The sequence below is a fragment of the Macaca fascicularis genome, chromosome 13 (assembly GCF_037993035.2).
Source record: "Macaca fascicularis isolate 582-1 chromosome 13, T2T-MFA8v1.1".
Lineage (NCBI taxonomy): Eukaryota > Metazoa > Chordata > Mammalia > Primates > Cercopithecidae > Macaca > Macaca fascicularis.
Genome location: NC_088387.1, coordinates 118591351 through 118614518, shown reverse-complemented (window position 1 = coordinate 118614518; position 23168 = coordinate 118591351). Strand labels below are relative to the sequence as shown.

The window sequence follows — 23168 nt, the reverse complement described above, 5'->3', positions numbered from 1 at the left end:
ACAGAGGTATTTGGATGGTCATCAAACCATTCTCTTGTGTAGTTGAAATTTTTTTGAAAATTCTCAATTTTTAAAAAAGTTATGTTATCTATAGGTCGGGCGCCGTGGCTCACGCCTGTAATCTCAACACATTAGGAGGCTGAGGCGGATGTTTGAGGTCAGGAGTTTGAGACCAGCCTGGCCAACAAGATGAAACCCTGTCTCTACTAAAAATACAAAAATTAGCTAGGCATGGTGGTACACGCCTATAATCCCAGCTACTTGGGAGGCTGAGGCAAGAGAATCGCTTGAACCTGGGAGGCAGAGGTTGCAGTGAGCCGAGATCATTTCATTGCACTCCAGCCTGGGTGACAGACCAAGACTCCATTTCGAAAAATAATAATAAAAAAATTAAAAAGTTATGTTCTCGGCCGGGCGTGGTGGCTCACGCCTGTAATCCCAGCACTTTGGGAGGCCGAGACGGGTGGATCACGAGGTCAGGAGATCGAGACCATCCTGGCTAACACGGTGAAACCCCATCTCTACTAAAAAATACAAAAAACTAGCCGGGCGAGGTGGCGGGCGCCTGTAGTCCCAGCTACTCCGGAGGCTGAGGCAGGAGAATGGCGTGAACCCGGGAGGCGGAGCTTGCAGTGAGCCGAGATCCGGCCACTGCACTCCAGCCTGGGCGACAGAGCGAGACTCCGTCTCAAAAAAAAATAAAATAAAATAAAAATAAAAATAAAAAAAATAAATAAAAAGTTATGTTCTCTGTAAATCAAGAAGCAGCCCATCTGTGCATGTGAATTTTCTTAATTGAAAAAGGGAGTGTGGGTATAGATTTCTTCACAAAGAAGCAGCATATTCAGACACAGCTGCCTGGAGGCCACAGTCAGCAAAATGCGGTTGAAATGAATTAAAAGGAAAACATTTCTCTTGGTCTTCATATATCTTTGAAGTAAAGATGGAGGTTTTTTCTGGGAGGAAATGCAGGCTGGTTTACAGCATTTCAGTGAATTACGCCAGACTTCAGTGCCCCCAGGATGAAATCTAACCACACGTCCATTCCAGGCTATCTCATTCTGCATTTGTCATCATCTTCAAGGTCACAGTGTCCCCAAAACGTTTCCAAAAATGTGTCTCATGTCACCTAAGTTGTGAGATGATTAGCAAAAAGGGTTTTGAAGTTTTAAAAAAAAATGTGAGAAAATCCCGTCCTAGCTCTATCCTGGGCAGCAGGAAGGCTTGCGATGAAGACACTGTTTCAGGTAACACAGCTGTTGGCTCTTTGGGGAGAGGCATCTACTGACTCCGAAAATGTTCCACAGAACATTCTTCGGTGAACACCAGTGTTGGGGGCTGGGGAGGCCAAGGCAGGGAAGCAGAACCCCAAGAAGGGTGAACAACTGCAGTCGCTTTAGGAATCAGAGAGGTGGCTCCACGCTCCTTGGCCTAGTCATCACCGGCAGGCCGGCAGCTTGGGCTCCACACACCCTGACTTGGGAGCTTGGCATCCCGGGACACAGGGAGGGCGCAGGGCTCAGAGCACCCCTCCCTCACCCAGCCTGCACTCTTCCCCAGTCTGCAGGGCACCACCCCCGCCACCCCCCAAAAGAGAAAAATCACACAGGGTGGGGCAGAGAGCGAGGCATTGGGTGGGAGCACAGTGCTGTGTGTGCGGAAGGCGGGTCGTTGGTGTGTGGTGTGTGTATGGTGTGGTGTATGAGGGGAGTGGTGTGTGCATATGGTGTGGTGTGTGTATGTTGTGTGGTGTGTGTGATGTGTCTGTTGTGTGTGTGTATACTGTGGTGTGTGTGTAATGCCTGGTGTATGTGGTATATGTATAGTATGTTGTGTGTTGAATGTATGTGGTGTGTGTATGGTGGGGTGTGTAGGTATGGTGCGTTGTATGTGTTGTGTGGTATGTGTGGCATATGGCATGTGTGGTGTGTGTGATGTGGGTGTGGTGTACTGTGTCTGTGGTGTGTGTATAGTGTGTTGTGTGTTGGGTACGTGTGGTATAGTGTGTTGTATGTGTGTGGTGTGTGCATATGTGGTATCTGTAGTGTATGGTGTGATGTGTGGTGTGTGGTGTATGTGTGGTATGTTGTGTGGTGTCTTTATGGTATGGTGTGTTGTATGTGTGATGTGTGATGTGTGTGTATGGTGTGTGGTGTGTGTTGTATGTGGTGTGTGTGGTGTGTGGTATGTGTTGTGTGTGTTGTCTATGGTGTGTGTGGTGTGTGTGCTGTGCTTTGTGTACTCCGTGGTGTGTTATGTGTTGTGTTGTGTATGGTGTGTTGTGTTTGTGTGTGTTGTCTATGGTGTGTGGTGTTGTGTGTGGTGTGTTGTTTGGTGTGGTGTGGTGTGTGTTGTGTGTTGTGTGTGCAGTGTGGTATGTGTTGTGCGTGGTGTGTTGTGTGTTGTGTATGGTGTGTTGTGTTGTCTGGTGTGTGGTGTGGTGTGTGTGTTGTGTATTGTGTGTTGTGTGTAGTGTGTGTGCTGTGTGGTATGTGCTGTGTGTGGTGTGTTGTGTGTTGTGTATGGTGTATGTTATCTGGTATGTGGTGTGTGTGTTGTGTGGTGTGCTGTGTGGTATGTGTTGTGTGTGGTGTGGTGTGTGTTGTGTATGGTGTGTGTTGTCTGGTGTGCTGTGTGTGTAGTGTGTTGTATATGGTGTGTTGTGGGTGTGTGCGCGAGCGCTTGCGTCTGCACAGGTGCTGGAGGAGCCGTCTGCGTCCGGGGAGCCGGCGGGCCGAGGCCGCGGGAGGCGGGTGGGCTCGGTGGAGTCCGGAACCCTCCGATGAACTCCTGGCTGAGCGCTCCTCAGCCCGCGGGGATCCGCCCTCATCCTGAGCCTCTGGGGAGGACCGGGAATGAACGCGTCTCCAGACGCGCTGTCTGCGTTGGGCACAGCAGCCCGAAGCCGAAGTAGAAGCCGGGCCTGGCTGCTCCACCTCTCGGGCCACCTCCGGGGTGTGTCACACTGAGAAACGCGCCTGCCCGCAGAGTGACGCCTCGCATCACACTCAAATCCCCGCTGAGGCCTGCGCCCTGCTCCCTGACCATCACTCGTGTGCTAGCGTGCCCCTTCCCGCGTGTGCATGCACGTGCAGGGGCATTCAGGACACTGGGGAACTCTGCGCGTCGCCCCCCTGGAGACTGCAGTGCACGCCCCTGGGGAGCTTGCGAGCCCCCCTCCCCTGTGCCACCTCCCTCGTGCCCACCTTCCCGGGTGCAGCTCTAAACGGCCTTGCCTGGGAAACTCGCCCGCCACATGTTGATTTCTAACACGTTGAGAGCCAAGAGCCGCATGGCCACACATGGACATCACTTCTTAATGACCCACAGGACTCCACTGCAACACAGAGCCGTCGTTTATGTAAATACTTCTATTGTTGCTTTTTAGATTGTTGCCGTTTGTGACTTTACATTACTTTCTTGTTCATGCTTTATCCACTGTTATTATTTGCTTAAGATAAAATTAAAACATACGTTATCTATAGTTGTGCAAGACATTGCCCTGGGGGGAAAGTGTGTGAAGGAGACCCAGGGCCTCCTTGTACTTTTTCTGCACCTGCCTGTGAATCGATACTTATTCAAAAATACATAGTTTTAAGATCACGTTAGCTTCAACAACAAACGCTGCTGGAACAAGTGAATATCCCATAAAACACATATGCACACGAAACTTGGGTTATCTTCGTTAGCCTGAAGGAACCAATTTTTTGAATTTAAAATTCAGAAGCTGGATATGTAGTTGGAACCCTGGTCGCAGCCACTCACCAGGCAGAGGTGGGAGGATTGCTCCCGCCCAGGAGGTCAAGGCTGCAGTGTGCCGTGATCGTACCACTTGGGCCAACAACAACCACCACATGTAATTAGTTGTTTGCCATGACTGTTACTGTGCAAATTGTGGAAGAAAGAAATACGTACTAAAATCTCCAGTGGGACCCGCATGTCCCTGTCTGACAGACATTTCAAGACATTTGAAACTCCGAAGCAGTCTCTCATGATGTGCTCAAAACGCCCCCATTCCGTGTGCCTCACGCAGTGCAAAGCTCTCGGCCTGGCAGCACTGGCCGCCCTGCCAGCCTCAGGATCACCCAGGGCAAAGCATCGCCCTTCGCTGCCCCCGCCTTCTGTCTCCCGTCTCACCTGCCTGCGCTCCTCCGTGTATGGTGCCCTGGGACACAACCCCAGAGATCTCAGAGCGGACACACGCTCTCTCCCTCTAGCCCTGTCAGTCCACCGCTATGCCCTGGCCCAGCCCTGCTGCCACCACTGGGCTGCGTGGTCCACACTGCAAATGCCCCCAGCCCACTGCGGGGCTTAGGCAGGCACCACTTTCTGCTGAAATGCAAGGAATCCTTCTTCCTAAAGGCCAGAAACAGATCTAACTGATGGTGCTTAGCTTGGAGGCACTCACCACCAATTGATCACCTGAACGGAAAATGTTGAGGGAGTGCTAGATGAGGCCGTGAGACGTGAGACTGTGTAAGCGACACAGTACGGGGAAGAAGGAATGAGAGTATTATTAGTAGTAGGATGGGGAAGAAGGAATGAGAGTATTAGTAGTAATAGGATGGGGAAGAAGGAATGAGAGTATTAGTAGTAGTGGGACGGGGAAGAGGGAATGAGAGTATTATCAGTAGTAGGATGGGGAAGAAGGAATGAGAGTATTAGTAGTAGTAGTACAGGGAAGAAGGAATGAGAGTATTATTATTATTATTTATTATTATTATTTTTCTTTTTCTTTTTTGTGAGACGGAGTCTGGCTCTGTCGCCCAGGCTGGAGTGCAGTGGCGCAATCTCAGCTCACTGCAAGCTCCACCTCCCAGGTTCACGCCATTCTCCTGCCTCAGCCTCCCAAGTAGCTGGGACTACAGGCGCCGCCACCACGCCCAGCTAGTTTTTTGTATTTTTAGTAGAGACGGGGTTTCACTGTGTTGGTGTTAGCCAGGATGGTCTCGATCTCCTGACCTCGTGATTTGCCTGTCTCGGCCTCCCAAAGTGCTGGGATTACAGGCGTGAGCCACCGCGCCCGGCTGGAATGACAGTATTATTATTAGTAGGACGGGGAAGAAGGAATGAGAGTATTATTACTAGTAGGACGGGGAAGAAGGAATGAGAGTATTATTATTAGTAGTACGGGGAAGAAGGAATGAGAGTATTATTATTAGTAGGACAGGGAAGAAGGAATGAGAGTATTATTATTAGTAGGACGGGGAAGAAGGAATGAGAGTATTATTATTAGTAGGACGGGGAAGAAGGAATGAGAGTATTATTATTAGTAGGACGGGGAAGAAGGAATGAGAGTATTATTAGTAGTAGTACGGGGAAGAAGAAATGAGAGTATTAGTAGTAGTAGTACAGGGAAGAAGGAATGAGAGTATTATTAGTAATGCAGGGAAGAAGGAATGAGAGTATTATTATTAGCAGGACGGGGAAGAAGGAATGAGAGTATTAGTAGTAGTAGTGCGGGGAAGAAGGAATGAGAGTATTATTAGTAATGCAGGGAAGAAGGAATGAGAGTATTATTATTAGCAGGATGGGGAAGAAGGAATGAGAGTATTATTAGTAGCAGATAATGGGATTGCATACCTGGCAAACCCAAGGAAATTAACAGGAGAAGTGTTAAGACATAGTAGGAGAGTGAGCAGGTATTGTTACAAAAGACAGTGACTTTTCCGTATAAACAAGAACAGTTTCTAACAGCCTTAATAATTGCATTAAAAAGCAAATTAACTTGGAACAAACTTAATGTGCCCCAAAACTTTGCTGCCACCCTGTGCTTCCAGCATTTGCAGAAATTTGGATACAGCAGCTCTGTTCATTTTCAGTCCCTGCAAAACTCCGGGACACTCTTCCGAGGGCAGGATTTTCTAGCTCCCCATGCCTAAGACATTGTCTTTGGATCGAGTAGCATATCTCAGCAGATCTAGGATTCCATCGGCCCCAGCATACACAATCACTCTGGTGCCCTTAGGAAGGGCGAAAGCAGCTCCACAAGGGTGCGGTAACCGTAACGGGTGTATACGACCCAGCAATTCCTCTCTATCCCTCTCCTGGGGTCTCAAGGACATAGGGGTCCTTCCCTCCATCTTGGTCAAATCTCAGGGCAGGTTCCATGATCACTGGTTGTGTTTTACCATCTCCTTGTAGAAGAAATGTTTTCTCACTCCCACCCCAAGAAGAGAGCATCGCAGGCCTTCCTCCTGCAGGTCTTCAGGTAGGTTTGGAGGACAAGTGCACAGGGGAGGTGGCAGGAAGAGGACGCAGGGACTCCCACTGCAAGCTACTGCACGGCATCACAGGGAGGTGCCGCGTGAGTCCCACCATGGTCACTGCTACTAATGAGCCCCTCGCAGAGGCCCTTCTGAGCGGGTCAGCAACGCTGCCATGTTTTCACACGTGTCACACTGAATCATGACAATGTGGCAGCCGACGAGCTATGGTTGAATGGTGCAAGAATCTTTCCCAGAGCCTTTAGAAAAAGCTTAGGGCACTGCGTTGTAGGATATGTTGTGGAGGGAACCAGGTCACCTTTCACATTCTTTCCTGTTTTGATTCATTCTCTTGTTACCAATAATCTCAATATAATACCTGCCCAGTAGACTCTAAAAAGAACAAAAGGCAAACTTCTTACAATGAAAAGTGACAAACTCACACCTGCAGGCAGACCCTCAGGCACATGGGAGGGTGGCAGGGTCTGCTGAAGGTGGGTGTGAGGTTGGTAAGTGAGAAATTAGAACTGAAATTCATATTGCTATTTTCTGTCCTTTTAGAAAGTCATATAATCTTCTGTGACTCTCTAGAAACAAGTGAGGTTTTGCAAAGAAAAATGTATTTGACAGTAATGTTGAATTAGAGATGAATTAGCACATGAAGAAATAGAAGAAAGCCCCGATGGTGTTTCAGAAAATTATAAATTGAATAAAGTTATTTACAATCTTAGAATAAACCAATGTGGAGAAAGGTCATTGAATTCCTTTGTAAACACGTGTGTTGCTTTCTCAGGGGGGAAGCACCGGGCCATCACCAGTGCCACCCAAACGCGCATTAGACAGTGTCCAGTCTTTTGCAGATACGCCTTCGAATGCTGATCCCTTGGTCCTCCGGGCAGCTGCACGGGGCCTGAGGTGTCCTGAGCCCCAGAACCAGGAATAACTCTGCTCAAGGCTCCCAGGAGGGAGCTAAGCAGGACAGCCAGCCACTGAAGATGCACACATTGGGAAACAGCCAGCCAACGGCATGCTGACGCACGTGCGTCCTCGTGTGGCCAAGGGTGCTGGTCACACCCAATTTCAGCAGCTGGCCCCAGACCATGAAGCACCTTCAGGACGAGGGCCTGGGGCTGCTGGGAGCTGGAGGTCAAGGCAGAAGAAGGAGGAGAACAGCTCAGATGGGGGGCTTTGGCAGATGGTTTGGTGGGTCTCTGGGGCTCAGCTCCAGGCAGAGCCCAAAAGCTGTGTTTTGGAGACTGTTCGAGGCTAATATGCCCTTTTAGAGACTCGTAAAGGAGTTGCAGGGTGAGTGACTAATAATGTATGTGTGTTTTGCAATGGAGAGCTTTGATGCTATGAAAAAATTCTTGATCTGGAAATGTTTGAGTGGATATAAAATCTAATTGCAACTTTACATTTCTCCATAAAAAGAAAGGAAGGGCTGTTTAACATTTTCATCTGTTTTTGCATACAGAGTTTCTTTTTTTTTTTTTTTTTGAGACGGAGTCTCGCTCTGCCGCCCAGGCTGGAGTGCAGTGGCCGGATCTCAGCTCACTGCAAGCTCCGCCTCCCGGGTTCACGCCATTCTCCTGCCTCAGCCTCCCGAGTAGCTGGGACTACAGGCGCCCGCCACCTCGCCCGGCTAGTTTTTTGTATATTTTAGTAGAGACGGGGTTTCACCATGTTAGCCAGGATGGTCTCGATCTCCTGACCTCGTGATCCGCCCATCTCGGCCTCCCAAAGTGCTGGGATTACAGGCTTGAGCCACCGCGCCCGGCCCCAGAGTTTCTTATCAGTGGTGACTATCAAGAATTTGGGCCGGGCACAGTGGCTCATGCCTGTAATCCCAGCATTTTGGGAAGCCAAAGTGGATCACCTGGGGTCAGGAGTTTGAGACCAGCCTGAGCAATATGGAGAAACCCCGTCTCTACTAAAAATACAAAATTAGCTGGGCATGTTGGCGCATGCCTGTAATCCCAGCGACTCAGGAGGCTGAGGCAGAAGAATCGCTTGAACCCGGGAAGTGGAGGTTGCAGTGAGCCGAGACAGTGCCATTGCACTCCAGCCTGGGCAACAAGAGCGAAACTCCATCTCAAAAAGAAGAAAAGAATTTGAAGAGGCTGGGCAGGTTGCTCACACCTGTAATGCCAGTGCTTTGGGAGGCCAAGGCAGGAGGATTGCGTGAGCCCAGGTGTTAGGACCAGCCTGGGCAACATACAGAGATCCTGCCTTTACAAAAAAAATAAAAATTAGCTAGGTGTGGTGGTGCATACCTGTAGTTCCAGCTCCTCAAGAGGTTGAGGTGGGAGGATTGCTTGAGCCCAGGAGTTCAAGGCTGCAGTGAGCTATGATTGCTTCACTGCACTCCAGCCTGGACGACAAAGTGAGGCAAAAAAGAATTTCAAGAGATCATCATTAAAAAGCTGTAGATGGGAAGTCTACAGCTAGTTTAATTATAAACCTGATAGGAAAAAGTGATGTTTCTGGAAGTTGCTCATGAAATGTTTGAAGAGTGTTTCTTTGGAAGTTGTATACAAGTTTGCTACTAACGGTCTTTGGTCTTCCCTAATACTTTGCACTTTATTGGCGTTATAAGTACAGTTGTTGTAGAAGCCCAAATACCAGGTTCATGTACCTGCTGTGTAGCTGATGCTGAACACTGCGACACAGCTGTCTGGAGACAGAGAAAGGTTTATTCCATTTGGCCAAAGCAAGAAGACAAGAGAGCAAGATTTCTCACATCCGCCTTGACAGAGATGAGGAGAGAGTTCTGATGCCGCTGACGAGCCAGGGAGGGGGAGTTTCGGGGATGCAGGGAAAGTCCGCGCTTATTCCGTGTCGGCTAACCCCGCAAGCGACCGGACCTCCGGGTGTTAGCGCCTGGTCTCAGCACTTTCGAGGCACTCGCTCCCTCTGCAAACATTTCTCATGACCCTGACGTTATCTCCTCCCGTTTGACAAAGAAACAGCGATCAGCAGTTTATAATGATGTTGTGGCAACAAGAAATAATGGGCGCAAAGCGACTGGTTCACAGGTGCCAGCCAGAGAGGGCCCGATCGGAACGCTCATTATTTCAGTCACTCACTGAAACATGCTCAGTGCTGAACTCCCACGCGGCCCGGTTACTCAGCCTCACATCCCTTGATGGGGATGGGTTCTAAGGAAGGTGTCCTTGGTGATTTCACACCCCTAGATGGTACAGCCCACTACACACCCAGGCCTTGTGGTACAGCCTATGGCTTCTGGGCTGTAAACCCATCCAGCGGGTCACTGCTCTCAATCCTGCAGGCAATTGTCACACAACGCTAAGGATTTGTGTATCTAAGCATAGGAAAGTCACAGCAAAAACACAGTGTTATCTGATGAGGCCACTGTTGAATATGCATCATTGACAGAAATGTTGCTATGCAGTGCATGACTGCATCTAAAGAATTCAATGAAAATTTTCACTGAGGCCCTCAGAGGTGCGCCCAACCCCCTCCACTTGGCCCCAATGTGCTGTAGAAATCACATTTTCTAGCCATGCCCTGACATTATAAAGGCCGGGAAGCATTGCACTAACAGGCATGGAGGTGCTCTCCCGTGCAGACAGGACTGATGGAGCTGCTGGCCCTTCAGGCAGAGCGAGGCGAGCAGCAGGCCTCCGTGCCCACAGAGAAGCCGATCGTGCTGCCTCAGGGGAAGGGAAAGGATGCAGGAAATGTCACCCAGGCCTCCTCTCCAAAGACAGCCACGAGGCTTGCCCCTTCCTCACACTGCCCTCTCAGAACTCACCTCTCCTGGCACACCCTGGTGCCAACAAACATCCTGCAAGCGTTGACTGAGCCCTGGCTAGAAGTCTGGTTCTGTTTCAGGAGCTGGGAACCAAGAAGGGAGCAGAGGGACAAAACTTCTGCCACAGGGAGTTCATTTTCTAGGTAGAGAAACAGACCAAAATACATACAAATGAAAGACGTTGAAAGCAGGCCGCCGGTGTGCTGGTAAATGTTTCCCAGCAGCTCTGGGGGATGGCGGCCCCTGACCTGCAGCACTGGCTGATTTCTGCGGAGTGAGTCCTCCCACCACAGCCACCTCCAAACTCCCCGTATGAAGACACTGACCACGGAGAGGGGAAGGGGGCTCACTGCTGGCTCTCCTGGGCGCGGGCACATCTGATAGTTCCACAGTGATAAGTTACAGGAAGAAGGAAAGTGAGCCAGGAGTTGCAATATTTTCGGGGAGAGATCCGGGAGGCCTCACTAAGAAAGTGCCATTTGATGGCAGAGCTGCTATGGAAAACAGGATGGCTGCTCCCCCGAGAGCCAAACACAGAATGACCACAGGACCCCGCAATCTCCCCTCCACTACCTCCCAAAGAAATGGAAAGCAGGGACACAAACAGGCAGGGGCACTCCCCTGTCCGCAGCAGCATTCTTCACGAAGCCCGAGAGGCAAAGACAACGCAGGGTCCTGTGAATGGCGACTGGATACGCGAAGCGTGGTTCCTCTGAGAGTGGCAGAAGACAGATTCTAGGCAGACTGGGGCAGGTCCCCAGTGAAACTGACCTTCAAGTCAAAGACAGCCTGAAGCTGGAAAACCGGGCTGCCAGTTCCAGGTGAAGTCCATGACCTTTTAGCCAATCAAATGGGGATTTTTCTAGGCCCACCCATGGACCAATCAGCACACACTCCCCCATTCTGAGCCCATAAAAACCCTGGACTCAGCCACACAGCGGGGCTACCACCTTTGGGTGGAGACTACTCACCTTCAGGTAGCAGATGCCCATTCTCAGGTCCCCTCAACACTGGGAGCCGGTCCCTCATGCAATGAAAGTTGCTTCTGCCCTGCTCACTCTCCGGTTGTCTGCATAAGTTCATTCTTCTGGACGTGGGACAAGAACTTGGGACCTGCAGAACAGTGGGTGCAAAAAAGGGCTGTAACACCATAACCCTCCCTCCTGCTTGCTGAGCAGTGGGGGAAAAGCCGCTGGGTGCCACACACCCCTGTTTACTGAAGTTGTGGGAAGCGGGAAAGCTGCAGTGTTTCCCAAGAGCCCAGACCTCCGACTCCCTGAACCAGGGCTGTAACATGCCCTGATCGCCGAGCCACGGGTGGCGGGAACGGTTGAGCTGTGAGACCCTTGGGGCTCTGCGGTTCCTGGTGTGTCTGGGTTTTTGGGCACCGCCACATTCCCCTCACCCAGACACTGATGCCCAGGGCAGAAGCATGTCGTCGCACACCTGGCCCAATCACCGACTGAGCGTACCTGTGGCAAGCGTGGGATCTGGGCTGAGGTGCAAGCCAAGCACAGCCCACTGGGCTGTGTGTGTGGAGTACCTCCAGCAGCGAGCCTTGGGCCCAGTGAGGCCAGGCAGGGGCACCAGCGACCACGGAGGTCTCCGGCTGGTGAAGTGGCACCGAGAAAATCCTGTGCCACATCCACACAGTGGACTATTCTTCAGCCTTAACAGGAAGGGAATTGTCACACCTGCTACCATATGGAGGAACCTTGAGGACATTAGGGTCAGTGAAATAAGCCAGGCCCAAAAGGACAAATCCTGCATGATTCCATTTATACGGGGTCCCTAGAGGAGTCACACTCATAGAGATGGAAAGCAGAACAGTGCTGCCAGGGGCTGGGGAACGGGGCTGAGGCGTCTGTGTCCAACAGGAGCTGAGCTTCCGTCTGGGAAGATGAGAAGTTCTGGAGGTGGAGGGTGCTGAAGGCTGTAGAGCAGTGTGAGTGTACCTAATACCACTGAACTGCACACTTTAAAATGGCTAAGATGGGCTGGCCGCAGTGGCTCACACCTGTAATCCCGGCACTTGGGGACGGTGAGGCGGGCGGATCACTTGAGGTCAGGAGTTTGAGACCAGCCTGGCCAACATGGCAAAACCCTGTCTCTACTAACAATACAAAAAAAAAATAGCCAGGCGTTGTGGTGCGTGCCTCTAGTCCCGGCTACTTGGGAGGCTGAGGCAGGAGAATCACTTGAACCCGAGAGACAGAGGCTGCAGTGAGCTGTGATTGCACCACTGCACTCCAGCCTGGGTGACAGAGTGAGACCCTCCTGTCTCAAAAAAAAAAAAGATGTTACCTTTGTTATGTATATTTTACCATAATTTTAGAAATCAATAATGTTTACAAAGAAAGTTCCATCTGAGTAAAGCCCAGGCAGTGGAACAGCAAAGCCCCTGAGGCAGGAGTGTTCCCAGCACGTTGAGGAGCGGCAGTAAGAGCTGCAGTTTCCTGCCTGCAAAATAAAACAAATGGGCCTTGACAAAGACCCTCCCAGACCAAGCTTGTGTCCACCCCTCTGAGTCCCCCTCATGGACCAGGCTCTGACCTTGGGCTCTGTCCTGGGCTGGCTCCATTTGAGCAAATCCTGCTGAGCCTGCTTGGGGAAACCCACACTGGGCATCTGAGAGTCCTGACTCCTGACGTTCCCACGTAGGAATTTCTGTCCACAGGTCCCCACCCCGCTCCCGGGCTGTCAGCTCCCACCCATCCCTGTACTTGGATTTGACCCCCGTCTCTCTCCTTTACTGCAAAACCTCACTGGAGAGGGCCCTTGAATAATGCTTCTTCACACCCCTAACAAGGATAATTCATGTTTTTATTTACCAAGCATCCTAACCTACCGTTTCAGCCTGCTTAGGCTGCTGGGACAGGATACCGCAGGCTCGGGGGCTTGAAACAACGGAAATCTATTTTCTCACAGTTCTGGAGGCTGCAAGTCTGAGGGCAAGGGTCCTGCCGATTCTGTTTCTGGTAAGGCTCCTTCCTGGCTCGCAGAGGCTGGCATGTGGCCTGTCCCGGGCGAGTGCCCCTGGGGGCAGGAGGGCACATGAGCACTCTGGGGTCTCCCCTCATAGGGACACCAATCCCATCGGGTCAGGGCCCCACCCTTATAACCTTAACGCCAGTACCTCCTAAGAGGCCCCTCTCCAAACACAGCCACACCAGGGGTTAGGGGTTTAACGTGAATTTTGGGGGATCCATTCAGTTCATAACAGCTGTGATCCCCGTAAGTTTTCCTCTGGGTTTCAAAATGTTAGGTTAAAGCATGTTGTCTACCTAAAAGGAGCACACTACATATTATATGAATCTCAGATACACACACATGGTGCCGTGTCACAGTGTTTCACAGAGCGGTTGGGAGCTGCAAAGACTGGGGTGGGATCCGAACACCTCAGCTAGGAACGTGTCCACCCGGGTTTCTGCTGGTAAGAGTTCTGCAGGTAACGTACCCATGCCCTTTACCTGTCCTCTTTGAAGGCAGACTTTTCAAATATTTTTTATCAAATATTTATTAACAGGTATTACAACATGATTCAAAGATCAAGATAACATATAAAAGGCCAGGCACAATGGCTCATGGCTCTAATCCCAGCGTGTTGGGAGGCCGAGGCTGGAGAATTGCTTGAGCCCAGAAGTTGAAGACCAGCCTGGACAACATAGTGAGACCCCAGCTCTAAGAAAAATAAAAACTAGCTGGGCATGGTGGCACATACTTGTAGTCCCAGCTACTCAGGAGGCTGAGGCTGCAGTAAGCTATGACAGTGCCACCGTACTCCAGCCTAGGTGACAGAGCAAGACCCTGTCTCAAAAGAAGAAGAAAAAAAAAAGATTAAAGAAAATCTTTTTGGCTGGGCACAGTGGCTCATGCCTATAATCCCAGCACTTTGGGAGGCCAAGTCGGGCGGATCACCTGAGGTTGGGAGTTTGAGACCAGACCAGCCTGATCAACATGGAGAAACCCCGTCTCTACTAAAAATACAAAATTAGCCAGGTGTGGTAGTACATACCTGTAATCCCAGCTACTTGGGAGGCTGAGGCAGGAGAATCGCTTGAACCCGGGAGGAGGAGGTTGCGGTGAGCTGAGATCGTGCCATTTGCACTCCAGCCTGGCCAACAGGAGCGAAACTCTGTCTTGAAACAATTTTTTTTTTTTTTTTTTTAAAGATAGCATACAGGCTAGGCACAGTGGCTCACACCTGTAATCCCAGCACTTTGGGAGGCCGAGGCAGGTGGATCACATAAGGTCGGGAGTTGGAGACCAGCCTGGCCAACATGGTGAAACCCTGTGTCTACTAAAAATACAAAAAAATTATCCGGGCATGGTGTTGGGCACCTTGTAGTCCCAGCTACTCGGGAGGCTGAGGCAGGAGAATCGTTTGAACCCAGGATGCGGAGGTTGCAGTGAGCCGAGATCGCACCACTGCACTCCAATCTGAGCAAAATAAGAGCAAAACTCTGTCTCAAAAAAAAAATTATATACATATATAAAATAAAAAATAAAAAGACAGCACACAAAGATGCACAGACCACGAAGTCTCATCATTGCCCTCTTCCCACCCACAGCATCCTCTCCCCATTCCCAGCGTAAGAGAGGAATAGCTCAGTGTTTGTGAATTTTTATTTATCCTCTTTGACGCAAAAGGCCGCCTGCTGTAACATGAATCCGTACTTTCCTTTTTCCACTTAACAGCGCCCAGAGAGCCTTCTGGTCTGTGGGTAATTACGGGGTCTGTCACTCTAACGCTGTTTATTCCATGGCCGCTTCAGGTCGCAGTATTGTTTCCAGTTCTCTGATATTGAAAACCTGGTCATCTTTTACTTTTATGCGTGCAAGGTGTATTTACAGCAGACCATCTGCAGAGTAGGGACTGGTGGAGTAACGTTCAAAGCATTTGTAATTCTGACAGTGGGTAACGCCTCTGCCTGGTGTTGAGTGGTGCCGATCTGCACTCAGCACCAACACAGGTGAGCACACGTTTCCAGGCAGCCTCATCAACATATGCACTGTTGCTAATATCATACAGAGAAATGGTGTCTAGGTGTTTTAATCTGCATTCTCTCGTGGTGAAGTTGAGCATCTTTTCATTCCTAAAGGACCATGTTTCTTTTTCTGTAAACAATTTGGCCAATCCATTCTTCTGAGTTATTAGTTTTTTCAATTTCTAGTTCTTATATATTAGGGAAATTAGTCCTTTGTGATAAGAATTGCAAATTGTTTTCCTAGTTTGTTTTTGCTTATGGCTCTTCAAAACCCTTTTTTATATTACGCTTTTTATTTATATGTAGTCGTCTTTAGTGGTTGCTGGATGTTAAATCCTAGGTTAAAGACCCTTGTTTACAGTTGAGGTACTGCCTTTAATATACACGAATCTGTGCATATTTAGGTTTAGAGAACAGCTCTGTCAGCTGGGGGTAGAGAAAGCAGTCCATTCTCCGTTTTCCACTTCATTCATATTTGTCTTTGTCCAAAACCCTACCACCATATACTGGCGGCTTCCCGTATCACCAAAGAATGTTAATTTGGGGGCATATTTTGATGAAAGTTGTTCTTTGACAAATACTTATGTCAACACAATATTAGAGTCGCCTTGTGCTAATTCCTGTCTCTCAATGGGCAATTAAGAACGAAAGCTGCTGTAACGAGCTGGCCAGGTATTCACCCAGCATAGTGTCTTCTGTGTGCCAGGAGACACAATGCGGGCAGCTGTAGCCGGCCCTCCCCGTGTTACTCCTGAGTGTTTATGAACTGAGGAACCACAACCACCATGATAATCGCTACACGTTTTGTTCTGATGACATCCTTTTCCTGAGTCCTGAATGTCAATTCATCACGTTAATAAAAAAGGAGCTTCAGTTGAGTGACCTATTCCTTCTCGCTCCAGAAGTACTAGAATATTAGAATTAGAAAAGAGACCGGAAATCTACACCAAGGTCCTCCTTTTCAGACACATCATCTGAGGCCCAGACTTGCTCAACTTGAAATGAACAGCATCACCTGAATCAGGAGTGCAGATTCCACTGGTTCCTATTTACAGTTACCCAAGCTGTCCACTGGCCACGAGGGCTTTTTCTTTCTCGTTTTGTTTGACCTCCGGCTTCGTGCACTTTTGTGCCTGTCCTACAGGATGGCAGAGTGGCTATCTTCAGGCTTCAGCAATGGGGCGACACCGGGATGCTCCGGCACCTGCAGACACCAGGAGGGGAGCTCTGCACAAAGAACACTTCTTCAACAGCCTCTGTTTGTACGGCACGAACATCCCATTAAAGTAGCACCAGTTGAAAGCTTATATATTCCACAATATGTAGCACAATCTGACATAACAGTCACTCAAATATTTTCTGAGTTGGAGCTGATTAAGATGCAATTATGTATCACTGTAAACTTCTAGATATAAAAAATACAGCTGATTTTTTTATTCTCATTTTCTTTTAATAAAAAAATTGCCCCCTAAAACTTTATGATTCGTCTTTTAACTAAAAGTGGTTGGACCTTTCCTTCCCTCCGGCTTCATGAGCTTTCTGCTGTACTGACATAGCTTTTTTTTGTTTTTTTGGTTTTTTTGTTTTTGTTTTTTTTTTGAGACAGAATCTCACTCTATCACCCAGGCTGGAGTGCAGTGGCGTGATCTTGGCTCACTGTAACCTCTGCCGCCTGGGTTCAAGCAATTCTTCTGCCTCGGCCTCCCGAGTAGCCAGGATTACAGGCACCTGCCACCGTGCCTGGCTAATTTTTGTATTTTTAGTAGAGATGGGGTTTTACCATCTTTTTCAGGCTGGTCTTGAACTCCTGACCTCATGATCCACCCGCCTCAGCCTCCCAAAGTGCTGGGATTACAGGCCCAGCCAACATCATTCATATTTGTGAAAATCCCAGACTGTAAAGTTTCTAGAGGCACAACTTTTCATCTCTGTATTTCCAGTTCTGGTTCAACCTTTCTTTTTTTTAAATCACAGATTCTCAGAAGGCAGAGGCAGCAGTAGGAGATTGCTTTTTGAATCTTCTCAAATCCTCACCTAAAAATAGAACTACTAAACAGCAAAACCATAAAACTCACGGACATTTGTAACAGAATGAGGTGACAAGAACTGACAAGGATGTGGAGTGAACTGGAACTCTCCTGCCTGGCTGGAGGGAAAGTAAAATTTAAAGTTCACACTTGGAGTTTCAGTTTCTTAAAAAGCACACACCTGCTGGCTCACACCTGTAATCCCAGCACTTTGAAGAGGCCAAGGTGGGCAGATCACGAGGTCAGGAGATTGAGACCATCCTGGCTAACACAGTGAAACCCCGTCTCTACTAAAAATACAAAAAATTAGATGGGCATGGTGGCGGCGCCTGTAGTCCCAGCTACTCGGGAGGCTGAGGCAGGAGAATGGCATGAACCTGGGAGGTGGAGCTTACAGTGAGCTGAGATGGCCCCACTGGACTCCAGCCTGGGCAACAGAGTGAGACTGTCTCAAAAGAAAAAAAAGCACACACCTGCCATATGACCCAGGCACTCCTTGTTCCAAGGCATTTACCCAAGAGAAACAGACGACAAAGACAAGGATATAAATGTTCACGGCAGCTTTGCTTTATTTTTACTTAGAAACTGGAAACAATTGAAATATTGGTCAACAAGTAAATAAATAAACTGCGGTATATCCATGCAATATAAAATGTGGATTATTGATATACACAAAACGGGTGAATGCCAAAATAATTATGGTGAGTAAAAGAAGCACCTCCCCACATGGTACTTGCTCTGTGATTCCACTCATATAAAATTCTAGAACATATAAACTAACGTTTAGTGAGAAAGAGCAGACCAGTGGTTGCCTCAGCATGGGGGACACCGGGGCGGTTTAGAAAGGGGTGTGAAAATGCTGTTGACGGTGATGGGCATGTTCTGGTGATAGCTTCACAGGCAAATGCATCAGTCACTTTACATACGTGCAATTCATTCTGTCAGTTACACCTCAATAGAGCTGTTTTAAAAAGCAAGGTGGGGCTGGGTTTGGTGGCTCATACTTGTAATCCCAGCACTTTGGGAGGCTAAGGAAGGAGGATCGCTTAAGGCCAGGAGTTTAAGACCAGCCTGGGCAACAGAGTGAGACACTGTTTCTATTTTAAATAACAAAACAAAACAAAAGTGGTACAGTAACAACTTTTAAAACTCAAACAGAAACAAAAAAAGAGATAAAAGAGATTCAAGAGACAGTGGCAAAGTTGCCTGGAAACAGGCAACTTAGATTTCAACATACAGATAACAGGAAACCTCAAAGAAAAAAGCCAAAGCGGCCGGGCGCGGTGGCTCACGCCTGTAATCCCAGCACTTTGGGAAGCCAAGGCGGGCGGATCACGAGGTCAGGACATCGAGACCATCCTGGCTAACACAGTGAAACCCCGTCTCTACTAAAGAATACAAAAAATTAGCCGGGCGTAGTGGCGAGCGCCTATAGTCCCAGCTGCTCGGGAGGCTGAGGCAGGAGAATGGCGCGAACCCAGGAGGTGGAGGTTGCAGTGAGCCGAGATTGTGCCACTGCACCCCAGCCTGGGCGACAGACCAAGACTCCGTCTCAAAAAAAAAAAAAAAAAAAAAAAGAAAAAAGCCAAAGCAAGAAAAATGTAACACTAAACTCCAGTTCAAGCAAATCTTAAAATAAGAGATGTGAAGTACACATAGAAAGAGCACACCATACACCTGCAAATACGGACCAGGACAACCAATACCAACACATGCCACGTTCGAATCAAACTGCCGGCTTGACAGAAAAAGGAAAAAATCCTCTGGGCATCTAAGTAAAAACAGCATATGACTGTCAGGGGAAGAAAATAAGATTCACCAGGCTTTTCATGCATCACTTTATGCTGGAAGATAACAGAATAAAACAAGATACTCAAAGAAAATCTGAGGCAAGAATTTTGTATCCGGCAAAACTGAATTCAACATCAGAAACTCAAGGAATACTGTCTCCAAGATGACACTGACTATAGACCGGTTATGAGAACTGAAAACACAGGAATGAGTCAATGGCAGTAAAAGAGAGTGACTTTTCTGACAATGTGCTGTTTTCATCATCACAATTAATGCTACGGTATTATATTTGTTTTAAATGCAAAATGTTAAAGAGGAATAAAACAAGTGAGTGATTACGGGATATTCCATGCCATCGTCCTGTGTCTTGAGAAGCAGGATTCTGAGTGCAGGAGGCACAGATATCATATAGAAGAGGCTACGTAAAGGCCCCAGAACCCTGAATTTGTATTGGGAATATCAATGTAGGCTTAGAAAATATTTTTTCCTTTAAATGTGTGTGCAATGTTTGTATTTTTTTAAAGCTCTGTCCAAAAAAAGTCTAGAAACAATGACCAACCCGATAGCAATGAGCATCCTCAACTGTGGATCTGAAATACCATCTCTACCAGAGACTCTGGGAAAAATAATGGATTCCAAGTGTTAAACGGAATTAAGTTTGGCCTAAAACTGTTCTGTACATAGTGACTTATAACCTCAGTTAATGTATACACAAACTGGGACCTGACTTAAAAGTACACTTCTGTACAAGCAGCTGAGTCTCACCAATCACAGGCTGACGGCTGCCAAAACATGCCTATGTGACCTGCAGTCAGTCTGGCCAGGTACGTGTGTCTTTCCCTTCCTCTGGCTATAAATACAGCCTGCACACAATGCGCAGGCGAGCGTTCTGAACCACTTTTGGTCCTGAGTGCTACCCGGCTGAAGAAATTATTTTCTGCTCAATTAAACTGCTAACTTGTCTAAGGTTTTTCTTTTAAGACAGGTTTGGAGCAGAAGCTATATAAAATGGGCCTAGAGCATCTTGACATGCCAGGCTGCAGGGAGCTATCAATAACTGTGCATGTGGCCTGTGCACACATGTATGTGCACGTATGCAGGCTTACCAAAAGAAATCAAGAGCCAAGCTGAAGAGGCTCCCTCTCACCAAATAAGCTTGTCTGAGTTAAATAAAGATAAAAATCACAATGGGTTGAAATCCACCAAATATGCTTAACTCCACAAATTCTTTTTTTTTTTTTTTCTTTTTTAAGACAAAGACTTGCTGTCACCCAGGCTGGAGTGCGGTGGCATGGTCACGGCTTACTGCATCCTCGACCTCCTGGGCTCAAGCGATCCTCCCATCTCAGCCTCCAGAATAGCTGGGACAACAGGCAAGCACTACCACACCCACCTGATTTTATTTTAATTTGCTGTAGAAACAGGGTATTGCTATGTTGCCCAGGCTAGTCTCAAACTCCTGGGCTCACGTGATCCTCCCGCCTCAGCGTCCCAAAGTGCTGGGATTACAGGCATAAGCCACCATGCCATGCCCATGAATTCTTGTATATAAGTAAAAATCCTTCACCGCTCACCTTCCTTGACAGACAACTAGTGCATTATCTTAAAAACTTAGTGTACAAGAGCAAAGAATCAAGCATTTATCCTGCCCTTCCTATATGAACTGTACCACGGGGTAACCAAACAAGCATAAAAAAGAAAACACTTTCTTAGAAAACCATTCCAGCTAATAAAGGCAAACAAAATGACAGAATGAGAATACCACCATTTTACAACCCCAAATAATTAACAGATCTTGGCACTGAGCATCAGCTGCTGTCAACATGGCGCCTTCCTGAGCAAAGCACCTAACCGCCTATTCTTCTGCCAAAGGGATCAAATCTCAGGCTCATCAAGCCTCTGGACCCAGCTGCCAATGTGCAGGAAAGATAGAGGGCCATGCTGAACTGCACCATGACCACGTGGTCAGTAAAATCTACCCTGTGGGAAGCCATGGGACAAACAGCCCAGGCTCTTCAACAGATAAATGGCAGGGAAAACAGCGAGACAGACGGGACTGCAAATGGACACTGAAGTAGTTAAAAAAACAAACAAAAAAAAGCAGACAAGACTAAACTGCCATCGAGAAACCAAGAAAGTCATTTCTGTAAAAGTCGGGATTACTTCTGGGGGCAAGGAGCGGGAGAACAAGGGGGCTATGGCTGGAGGAGCACTTGGAGAGCCTTCTGGGGTATCTGGCAAAGTACTATTTCTTCCCTGGGTGGTGGACACAAAGGTATTCACCTTACAATCATAATCATTCATAAGCTATACATTTGTTTTGTGTTACTTCCTGTATGTTTTTATGATAAAAGTGTTTAAAACTAAATAAATAATCATGTCAAACTGTTATTATTATTATTTTTTGAGACAGAGTCTTACTCTGTCACCCAGGTTGGAGTGCAGTGGCGCAATCTCGGCTCACTGCAACCTCCGCCTCCTTGGTTCAAGTGATTCTTGTGCCTCGGTCTCCCAAGCAGCTGGGACTACAGACCCATGCCACCATACCTGGATACTTTTTGTATTTTTAGTAGAGACAGGGTTTCGTCATGTTGGCCAAGCTGGTCTCAAACTCCTGACCAAGTGATCTGCCCACCTTGGCCTCCCAAAGTGCTGAGATTACAGAAGTGAGCCACCGTGCCAAACCAGTGTTTTTTTTAAATTTGCACAGTTTTAAACAAAAGAGTCAAATAGATTTTTGAAATATTTCTTTATACATTCTAGTCTTTACAAGTCATAGCTGTTCCTAGAGAATGGCTTAGCAGCCAGGGTCGCCTGCAGGCAGGCTTTGCCCTATACTAAGTGCCCAGCAAGCAGGCACATGGGGCTGAGACCCAGCCTACGCCCTGCCCACTGAGCTGCGCGCCCAGGCCCCGGGCAGCATGTTTCTCTAAGGTACCCATGGGCACAAGTCACCTATACAAGCAGCAGGCTCAGTCCTGTCGACTGGATGGTAAATGGAAGCTTCCAGATCACTTCTAGATTTCTGAGTTGCATCTTTTAACCAATGGTTTTTTGATTTATCAAAATATAAGCCACAGAATTTTAGGCCATTTGCCTTGCTTGCCTGCAATAAAACAAGCAAGAACAGTATCGAACCCAGTAAATATAATGCAGAAATCTCACATAATTCTCCAATCTCAAAGATGTTCAATTTATTATATACTTAACCATTTTTTATGAAAACGTGTCACAGAAGGCCACTGTGCCTGATTCCGTGTGAAAGACGCATCTGCCCATCACCGCGATGGTCCCACCTGCAGGCTGTTTTCCACACCAGTAAGCACAAGCAGCAAGACAGCCACTGGCTCAAGTTCTCCCAAGGACTAAAGTCACATGGCTCAGTCTTCCAATTGTTTAGCTCCTTTTCTGGCTAATCTATCAGCTTCTTCATTGCCTATAAATCCCGAATGACCAGGAACGTGCATCTGTTAAGATAAATGTTTTCCTTTTATTTTTACTCATCTTTACATAAGCAACACATGACTATATTCTCACCATAAAAAAACATTCAGAACAGACTGCATAGCGTAAGCTCAACTTCAACGCTCCTCTCCCCAAACGTGATCCTCAGCAGCACACTGTTGATTCTTCATGTGTTTACGCAACGGATGTATTTACAAACATTCCATTTTGTTTTTCTACAAATTGGATTTTACCGTTCATATTGCTATTTCCTCCCCCACTTATCAATGGGACTTGATAAGCTTTCCAGGCAAAACACATGTATGTACAGATGGGTGGACGGATATGTATGCAACACACACACACATGCTTCCCTTGCAGTGCTGTCAGAAAAACTAATGTACTTATTTAACTACTGTCTACATTTACGTTGCCAAAGCAAATTTACACATCAGGCTACCAAACTGTTATCAGTGGTTCCGGGAAGGCAGACCAAGGCAGGGTTGAGACAATGGTTGCAGTTTAATTTGTTCTGTATTGCTTAAAAAAAACTTTTTAATAAACACGATCTATAATTTTAAAAAATGCTTCCATCTTGGAATAAAAGTTCTATTACCAAGGCTTTAATCACACAACCTTACTATTGTTTGAAACAAAATACACTGATAGTTTTATTTAACATTATGATGCATTCCAAAGAAACAAACAGGGTGACATACAGCTGTCATAGTAATGTCACGTGCTCAGATTAGATGTTAGTTTGTGTTCTTAACAAAATGTAAGTTTTGTAGAGCACCCCTCAAACCACACTGCCTATGTATTCTATGCCTAGTGATACTCTCACTAAAACTGCATTACTTGTGGTTGCAGTGAGCTGAGATTGCACCACTGCACTCCAGCCTGGGAAACAGTGCGAGACTCTGTCTCAAAACAATAA

The 23168-nt window shown here is 47.6% G+C and overlaps 2 protein-coding genes across 5 annotated transcripts in view; both read right to left on the bottom strand.

The window, feature by feature from the left end:
* Window positions 1-1519: 1519 nt before the first annotated feature.
* LOC141408275 (uncharacterized) lies at window positions 1520-19146 on the bottom strand. Its single transcript, XM_074010896.1, has 2 exons — window positions 12830-19146; window positions 1520-12441 (listed from the first exon to the last, which is right to left on the bottom strand). Exon 2 carries the CDS (start codon window positions 2828-2830, stop codon window positions 1520-1522), a length of 1311 nt encoding a protein of 436 aa, XP_073866997.1. The 5' UTR covers window positions 2831-12441; window positions 12830-19146.
* Window positions 17542-23168, bottom strand: part of RNASEH1 (ribonuclease H1) — a 19956-nt gene continuing 14329 nt past the window's right edge. For all 4 annotated transcript variants that reach the window (XR_012422708.1, XM_005576637.5, XM_074012427.1 and 1 more), the window contains one exon: window positions 17542-22254. Coding sequence is in view for 2 of the 4 variants with exons in the window: in XM_005576637.5 (XP_005576694.3) it covers window positions 22168-22254 (87 nt within the window). In the remaining 2 variants the exon portion in view is untranslated. The remainder of the gene's footprint in view (window positions 22255-23168) is intronic.